General features: G+C 62.8%; 1 protein-coding gene across 3 annotated transcripts; it reads right to left on the bottom strand.

Moving 5' to 3' along the window:
* Nucleotides 1–1,612: 1,612 nt before the first annotated feature.
* On the bottom strand, nucleotides 1,613–6,201 carry FOXL3 (forkhead box L3). Of its 3 annotated transcripts, none has more exons than XR_014136312.1 (4): nucleotides 5,277–6,201; nucleotides 4,717–4,885; nucleotides 2,023–4,427; nucleotides 1,613–1,819 (listed from the first exon to the last, which is right to left on the bottom strand). XR_014136312.1 is itself a non-coding variant. In XM_081791590.1 (3 exons), exons 1-3 carry the CDS (start codon nucleotides 5,381–5,383, stop codon nucleotides 4,038–4,040), a joined length of 666 nt encoding a protein of 221 aa, XP_081647716.1. In that variant the 5' UTR covers nucleotides 5,384–6,079; the 3' UTR covers nucleotides 2,006–4,037. The 3 variants fall into 3 exon arrangements, 1 of the variants encoding a protein (XP_081647716.1); XR_014136313.1 differs by lacking the exon at nucleotides 5,277–6,201 and adding an exon at nucleotides 5,096–5,232; XM_081791590.1 differs by lacking the exon at nucleotides 1,613–1,819 and having other exon boundaries at nucleotides 2,006–4,427; nucleotides 5,277–6,079.
* Nucleotides 6,202–8,621: the final 2,420 nt, after the last annotated feature.

The raw sequence follows: 8,621 nt of genomic DNA, 5'->3' as shown, positions 1-8,621 counted from the left end.
GGGGGTCCAGCTTCCATGAGGCCCCTCAGAGCCCAGTGAGCCAGTCCCTTCCCTGACTCCCTCCCTGGGTCTGGGCTGAGCAGATGGGGGGCGGAGAGGGGGGAACGTGAGACGGAAGACAGACTTAGCAGTCGGGGTTCTGGGCGTGGCCTGGGCGTGGCCCTACTCCATCTCAGCTGCGTCTCTGGGGGTTCTGGGGTGGCCCGTGCCACAGATACAGACCCCAGGGCTCCGGTGGGCAGGTGCCCTGTCTGAGCACACACACCTCGAGGCTCCCAGCCTGGTGCTGCTTCCGGCCCCCGCCCGGGGGGGAGCAGGACCACGGGTCCGAAGGCCTCCAAGGTCACTCTGGGACAGCCAACCGAGGCTCAGAAGATGCCAAGGAGGCTGGTGCTGACAGGAACTCCAGAGGACCCCTCCCCGCTCTGTACACCATTCTCACCCACATCACCCACCGAGCCCGGACCTGTACCTTGGTTTCACCAGCACAAGATGGGACAGGTCGGGGACAGAGGTTTGAGAACGAGAGCAGGAGACATGCGGTGTGTGTGCTCCAGTAAGAGCCAGTGTGGAGGCCACATGAGCCAAGGCGAAGCGCCCGGACACGGGAGGGGGCTGCCCTGTAGGAGCTCCAGGTGCCAGAAAGAGCAGTGACAGACAGGCGAATGCAGGAGATGCGTTTCAGAGTCTCGAGAAACGGATGTCCGGCCTGGACTTGGGGGCTGGGGTCTTCTCATTCATTTCTCCCTGCCTGTGTCCTCTCCAGCCACACTGGCCTTCTGCACGCCCCCAGCCCCACGTCCTTCCCACCTCGGGGGCTTGGCTCACCACCTCCCGCCGGGAATGCCCTTCCCCCCGGCACACGTGCGCCTGCCCAGCCCGGAGGTGGCTTCCTGTGGGGCCCTGCCTGGCCACACTCTCTGAGCCAGCTGTGGAACCCTGAGTGCTCTCTCTCAGCATCCCGCCAGCAGGCTTGCTTCCCGGCCCCGTGGAGGCGTGGGGCTCCCCGTACACGCTGCAGGGACACAGCCTGCTCACAGTTGCACCCCGGCACCTAGAACAGGGCTCCTGGACGTTTGTTGAATGAATGAATGAACAAATAGCCCCAGAACTGCTCAATAAAGGAAGGAAGGAATTTGAGGAGAAATGAGGCCTTTTCCCTGCTTCTCTGGGGGCAGATCAAGAGCCGACGGATGGCTTGGTGTGGAGGCCGCTGTCAGCCACGGGAGGCCTCCCTGGACCCCGAGGTCGGACATGGGGCGAGGGAGGGCACTGGGCACCCAAGTCCTGCCCCTGCTCCGGTCCCAGGGCTCTCTCTCTGTCCCCCCGAATGTGGGTGTGGTCTCCATCGGTCTCCAGCCGCCGCCGTGAGGAGGGACAGCCCCCCACAGAGGCTGGGTGAGGAGCAGCTCAGCCTGGATGCCGCCCAGCCGGAACTTCGCTCGGCGCGATGGTGCTTTGCACACACCTCCCCTGAACTCCCGCACGGCAGCGCCTCCCAGCTTTGTTAATGGAAACCTGGTGATCCGTAACCGTGTGGCAGACATCTGCTCGGGGGTGATGTGGGGGTAATGTACGTATCGGTGATCAATCAGCGGATTTGCAAGAGAGGCATAAAGTCTTTAATTATAACGGCGCTGGGCGAGTCTGCGTGGTGGCAGTGGCATTTGAATAGGCCAGAGCCAGCCCTCACCCCTGCGATGTTGTCTGGTATTAAATGCCACTCACTCTGAGGGCTGGGAGACTTTGTGAAGTCGTGGGGTATCACACGCTGGCAAATTGAAAATGTCCCTTTGCGTTCGAGAACATGATTGATACCCTTTGCAAAACAAACGTAACACCTCCTGGTGCCCAGACCTCGCCTGCCCGGCGTCACCCTTTTCACCACCCGGTGGCCGGTGAGCGTCTGCCCCAGACCACGTGCCCAGGGAGGACACGCTAACCGCCTGTCTGGCCCCCCAGGCGCACCCCCACCCCCCACCCCCCACCCCCCACCAAGGCTGGACCTTCTTCCAAAATTACCCTGTTTAGGACACAGGAATCTCCTGTTCGCCGTCAGGCTGTGCTCACCGGCACAAAACACAGGAAGAACACGGCTAGAACCCGGAAGATAAAACGCACATCGTATTCGCTTCATCGGTAGCAGAAAACTACACCTTCGGACGCCGTGTGCCCCCCACTTATGTGTGACGGCACCAGCCGCGTCGCGCCACCACCCAGGCCGCGTCTACTACCGTTAAAACAGCGCTCTCCGCACAACCGGCAAAGGGCGTAAATAGCAGGCGTGCACACGGACGACACGTACACGCACACACGCGCACAGGGCCCCTCCGAGCCGCACGAGCCTTAGTGTGGAGGAAGCGTCAGCAGCCCATCCCCAGAGCCACATGCCGGGCCCGCCTGCTCGCCGGGCCCCATCTGTAGCACAGGGAGGGGGAATCACGCGACCGTCAACCAGGGCCGGTGTGCCCGCTCCGGAGACAGCCCCAGACGGGGGGGCCAGCGCCGTGCCCGGCGGGCAGGAGGACCCACTGGTGTCGGGTGCCTTCCCAGGCAAGAGATCCGGCGGCAGGCGTCTTCGGAGAGGTGTCCTTGTTCCTGCTTTCCAGAGGGCTCCTTGAGGCAGGGCTCCCCTCCTCCCACGAGGCTGGCAGGCTGCCCCCTTGGCAAGGCCTGGCCAAACGGAGAGAGTGCGGGCGGGCAGGCGGTGGGCGCATCACCACCAGGGGTCGTCTCCGGACTCAGGGACCAGGCGTTTCACGACATTTGCAAGCAACGGCCTTCTCCCCTCTTCTCAAAACACTGACAGCAACCCAAGGAGTCTGTACAGGGTGGACAAGTGATACTGTGGCCGTTGAACGACGCGTCTGAATCGGAAGCAAGCTAGTCCGAGCGAGTCCTGCGTGGCTCTGCCTCTGCCTCCTGCCTGCCTTCCTTCCTTTACTGGTCTGGGTTTTTCAGAGTCCGATAAAGCACGACCATGTAATTCCCAGCTGAGGCAGCCAGCCTTCTTGGGCGTGTTTTTGTTGTTTACGGAATTAGCCAATCATTGTCACCTAGTGGATGAGATTAGGTGTAATCCATACTAATGTTCAAATTAAGTCATGGAAAGCAATTAACTCTGCAAAAATGGGCTGGTGAAAAATGATAAGGTTGGTCAAATAGTTTCACTGTGCATAATTGTGTTTTTTAAGATGCCCGTCTCCACACGGTAATTAAATCATTTACATTTCAAATGGAGTGTACCCACCTCCAAAGCTTGTAATTGTGCGCTCCCTAATTGTACAGCTCGAGTGTAGCAGAATCTGTCAGCCGCCTGCTACGTAGTGTCTGCTCTCTTGGGAAACCAGCCGGGCGGAACACGCCCGAATAGGAGCTAACTCCCTGCTCACGAGAACCAAGAAAAGTGTGCTTCCCCCCATGTTGTCCCAAATTCGGAGCCCCCCTTGCTCCGCCCGTCTTCCTGCCTTCTTTCCTGGATAAAACAGTGCACGGGATTTCTGAAGCAATCGTTGGATATTCTGTCCGCAACACGAGATGCGCTTAAACTTCCGATCACATCGTCCATAACAGGGCCACCGTCAGAAACTCGGGGACGACATTCATGGGGTCAAGGAATATCTGGTTTCACCGTTTGCACTTCTAGCTCTGGGAAGATGCCCACCCACCTCGCCATCTGCATCCAGAGCTCACGGGCAGCTTCCAGGGTGTGGGGTCTGTGCAGCCATTTCTCAGAAGACAGAGGGATGAGGTGCTGCCTTGTCTGTGAGCGAGTGTGGCCCCGAACCTGTATTCATATCCCTCAGAGTGGGGCTGCTCAGTGAACCTAGGGCGGGTCCCCATGGGTCTTCCTGCAAGGGAACTTGGGAAGGATGAAGCCAGAAGACTGACCTCTTGTCCCTCCAGCCCATGCTGGTGTTCGGCACGGAACACGAGTCCGGGGAAGCTAGCGGGATGTGGCAAAACCTGGCTTCTTGGCTGGAGGTGGGGCCGAAATCGCCCGGAAGCCCCGGGACCGACCGGGCGCCAGCCCGGCCTCATATCGTCCACAGGTGGAGGTTCATTTGCTGGGCCTCCAGCCGCGGGGTTCTGCCCTCCTGCTGGCCGTAGGGACCCTTGAGCCCCGGGAAAGGGCCCGGCGCGGACAGGATGTAGTCAATGCTGAACTTGATGCCCCTGTGCTCCGCCTTCCCCAGGGCAGCCGGGCTGGCAGGGGCGGGGGGCTGGCCTGGGGCTGGCTCAGGGGGCCCCTGCGGCCCCTCCGCGCCCCCCGCACGCGCCTGCCCCGCCCCCTCGCGCTTGGGGCCGCGGCGCCGGCGCCGTCTGCGATAGTTGCCGTTCTCGAAGAGGTCCAGCAGCGACTCGCAGCCGGCCGCCAACGTCCAGTAGTTACCCTTGCCCTTCTCGTGGCCCTCCGTCCGAGGCACCTGCGGGAGAGGGCGGGGCTCCGCGGGGGGGAGGGGCTGGCTCCCGGAGCGCTCCCGCCCGCCCCCTCCAGGCGTCTGGCTCCGCCTAGGGCTCCAGGGTAAGCCCCCCGGGGCAGGTGCCTGACCTCCGGGTGGGTGGCTCCGCTCACGGGGCAGATTGGAGGCTTGCTGCTCTACAGTCCATCCCCGCCCCCAGCCAGGAAGGACTTGGCCCAGGAGTCCCCAGGCCGACGACACCCAGGGGCCACTCCGGGGAGCGGGGGGTGGGGGGGGGGCGATGGGGGCTCACCTTCACGAAGCAGCTGTTGAGGGACAGGTTGTGGCGGATGGAGTTCTGCCAGGCGCGCTGGTTGGCTCGGTAGTAGGGGAACTTGCGCGTGATGAAGTCGTAGATGCCGGACAGGGTCACCCTGCCCGAGGGGCTCTGCTGGATGGCCATGGCGATCAGCGCGATGTAGCTGCAAATAGGGGCGCATGGGGCCACCCGGGGCTGAGGCGGAGGCCGCCCCCAGCGCCTGGAGGCCCCTCTGGCCAGCCTTTCCCTGCGCCAGGGGCCCCTCCGGAGGGCGCGCGCCTCTGCCCCCAGGGCGCTTGGGGTTGTTGGGGAGCCTGAACCCTGGAGCTCCCCGCTCCCCGCCTCTGCCCAGACCCCAGAAGCTCTCCCTCACACTTGGGAGTTTCTTCAGGGAGGCGGAGAGAGCCTTTCTGGCTACTTCTAAACGTGCAGACGCGTCCCTTCTCCCGGCACTGCCCCGCCCCGAGAAGACAGCCATCCCGCGTCCCAGGCGCGTCCTAGAGAAGAAGGTTGCTGGCCCCCAGGCTCCTACCCCCCCCCCGGCCCCGGGTCACCTGTACGCGGGCCTCGTGAGCCGCTTCTGCTCGTCGGAGCTGCCCACCGGGTAGTCGTCGGCGTCATAATTGAAGCAATTGTAGGGATACTGCGAGCTGTCAAACATCTTGGCGCGCCCGGCACCCGCGGGGGCCACCGTGGCAGTTGCCGCCTCCTCCGTGCCGTCCGCCAGCCCGCCGGGTCTTTGCTGAGGTCCTGCTGGACGCGCGCCAGCAGCGTCTGCACTGTGGGCTGCTCTCCGCCCGAGCGGGGAACCTGGGCTTCTGGGGTCCCCCGCCCGCGCCCACCCCGTTCCCTCGCATCCAATCCCAGCGCGGGGGAGGCCCCAGCCACCGGCAGAGCTGCGGAGGGTTGCGGAGCGGGGCTTTTGGTGACCCTCTGACCGGCCCACGGACCCAGGGAGGAGGGAGCCGCGCGCGCGCCGGGTGGTCTGACGGGCGGGGCGCCACTCCCGCCTCCCGCCCCTGCCGCTTCGCGTCGCCGCGCTCCGGCTCCCTCCGCTGGGCCCCAGAGTTCCAGGCAGAGTCGCTGGGCAGCCCTCCCACACCACAGTCCCGAGCCCGAGCTGGGGCTCCTCGCGGGCTCCCTGCACTGGTGGACGTCTCCTCAGAGCTCCCGGGTCTGTGCGCCCTGGGCGCGTAGGGGGACCCCTAGGCTCCTCCCGGGAACCGATCACCAGAGTGGACTCTTGGGTTGCCAGAGCCAGGAGCCAGGCCACAGAGAGGGTGAGAGCTGTCGCTGCCCTCCAGCACCGGCCGGGCCCGCCTCCTTCTGCCCCAGGCAGCAGGTCCAGGCAGGGTAGTTTGGGTCCAGCTGGTGCGTCCCTGCCTGGAGCACTGGGTCACAGCCAGGTCAGAGACACGGGGTCCAGCATCTCCTCCAAGGCCCCGTGTCCCAGCGGCACCGTCTCTCCCTGCGCACAAGGGTGCCTTCTGCGGGGGGGCCCAGCAAGGGGTTCGGGCCTGTGCTCTAAGGGAGCCCCTGAGCGCTGGGTGCCCAGAGCTTGCGGTCCTGGGAGCACACTTCACAGCTAAGCCAGCGCTTCAGCTCCAGAGTCGTGATTCGTGCACAAAAGAAGACAAGGTGTGGGAACTTTAGGGGGGAAAAACGAGGTGGGATCTTGGTGGGCTTGGTGGGGGGGTGGGGGATGGGGTGTTCTCAGTGGACATGGACTGCCACCAGAGGCATTTCTGTGAAAACTCCGCAGAGTTCTGCATTGGCCCATGTCTGTGAATCTGCCTGAGGCCAGGAAGCCTGGATGGATAGTCTTCATCCAGAAAATCCTCCCTTCAAAGCAGACTTTTAGCTCGGAAATGACCTGTGTTCCGTCTGGCCGGTTGGCGCCATGAGGGCCCCTGCTGCCCCTGGCGAAGAGGGGCGGGCAGGCCTGCGAGGTGCAGCTGGCCCCCCAGCGCACCCAGGGGGCTGTGCCCTCGCGCCTCCTAGCTTTGGTGCCACGGCTGGCTTCTGCTTGGGATGGGAAGCAGCCTGGGGCTCAAACACGTTCGATGGCTCCGCGTCGTCCTATCAGATGTCAGAATTACAGAGGCTGGACTGCGGGGTTTCGGCAGTTTGTTAAAACACGAAAGTGACCGCAGTCTTAGCCGGCGATTACACTCTGAGCATTTATCCCAGAGACATGGAAACTGAGATTTGCACAAACACCTGTACACACGTGTTCACAGCAGCTCTTTTTGTCACACCCCTGCACGTCCTCGGACAGGGAAGTGGTTACACAGGCTGCGGTCCCTCCACGCCACAGGGCCCCTCAGCCAAGGAGCCCGCCGTTGACACAGCAACAGCCTGGAAGGGTCTCCAGCTGAGCGCACAAGCCAGTCTCAAGGGCTCACAGACTACATGCTGCCGTTTATACGACGAAATGGAGAAATGGAGAACAGATAGTGGTTTCCAGAGGCTGGGGGGGGGGGGGGCGTCCAGGCAGGAGGGAGGGGCCCCTGTGGCCTTGACACGCTGTGCGGGTCCTGACTGTGTCAATGTGGGGGCCTTGGTTACGGGATTGTGCCTGGAGTTCTGCAAGATGTCACCGTAGGGGGAACCGGGTGAAGGGTCCACGGGATCTCTGTTTTATTTCTTGTGACGTGTGGAATCTACAATTACCTCAAAATAAAAAGTTTAACTACATAACCCTGCAGTGGTCCTGGAGACCCTGTGCCTACCCCCACCCCCACTATCATCACGGCGCTGAGGCCCGAAGGCGCCACCCATGAGGAGCACGCTCAAGACAGAGCGGTCACCAGCGGGTGCCAAAGACAGGGACTCCCCTTGCCCCTGCCCGGCTGGGGGTTTTCTCTGCCGAATCTCCGTGTCTAGGCGTGCCCCCTGCCAGCCCTGTTCTGGTCTCTGTCCTTCTCTCCCTCCCTCCCGTCAGGCTCGGGCGCATTCTCAGCTGGGTTTGAGACTTGCTCTCCCGGGAGCCCCACAGTCAGGCAGGAGCAGTGGACACAGACGCGGTAGCAGCTGGCAGAGCTCCAGGCCTGCCCCGTCCCGGCCAGCGAGGTCAGCCAGCAGCAGGGACCCTGCTCACTGGGGCTTACGCTAAGGACCTTGAAGCCTTTGTCACACATATGATGGACAAGCATGGAACAACGGTGGCCACTTCACTCCAGCCTTCCAAATCTCAGCGAATGGCTCCTGTGGCCACCGCAAACCCTAACCCCACAAGGGGTGGGGGGGGTGGGGTGGGGTCCCTGAGCTGGAGGAACCCAGAACCCCCATGTTCCCCTTTTGCCTCACCTCTCGTGGGGAGCCGTCTCCTCCAGGCCGGGGGCACACACCTAGCCCTTTACACACCCATGTGTGCTGGCCCATCCTCTGAAAACGATCCCTTCCCCCCGAAAGGCCACATGCCGGCCTGTAGAGAAACAGATGACAATGATCCCAGGCCCACAGCTGCTGAAGAGCAGAGCCCGAGTTTGAAACCAGTTGGAACTCAAGAGCTGGCATTCTCAAAGACCCACGCTCTGTGTGTCACTTCCGGGACCTGATGCAGAACGGCGTCAGAATAGCATGACGTGGTGCGGCCGTCCTTCCCAGCTGCCGTCCGGGCTCCTTCACGTGGAGCGTGATGTGGTCCCAGACCGTCCTGGCAGGATGCTGCGACGACCGGTTGGCCGGTTCTGGTGGAGTCTGTGTTTGGAGGTGCAAACCAGATCACCCTTCAGCGTCTGTGGGTCTGAGACCTTGTCTGGGGACCTGGCTCGTAGTCTCGTTCTGGCTCATCCCTTGGGATCCGGGAGCCAGCATCCCAGTCACCTGCCAGATGCTTTGAAACCCACCAGTGAGGACGAGCAGTCCATTTGAGCTCGAGACAGACAGAAGCCACC

The sequence above is a fragment of the Panthera onca genome, chromosome E3, assembly GCF_046562875.1.
Source record: "Panthera onca isolate mPanOnc1 chromosome E3, mPanOnc1 haplotype 2, whole genome shotgun sequence".
Lineage (NCBI taxonomy): Eukaryota > Metazoa > Chordata > Mammalia > Carnivora > Felidae > Panthera > Panthera onca.
The sequence above is the reverse complement of the archived record's forward strand: the minus strand, read 5'-3'. Positions and strand labels throughout refer to the sequence as shown.

What these genes read in the sequence shown, in the direction of transcription:
- FOXL3 (XM_081791590.1), bottom strand. Translation starts at nt 5,383, where the DNA reads ATGTTTGACAGCTCGCAGTATCCCTACAATTGCTTCAATTATGACGCC. An exon ending in CTCACGAGGCCCGCGTACAG is followed by an intron (nt 4,886 to 5,276) that starts GTGACCCGGGGC and finishes CCCTATTTGCAG; the next exon opens with CTACATCGCGCTGATCGCCA. An exon ending in TCAACAGCTGCTTCGTGAAG is followed by an intron (nt 4,428 to 4,716) that starts GTGAGCCCCCAT and finishes CCTCTCCCGCAG; the next exon opens with GTGCCTCGGACGGAGGGCCA.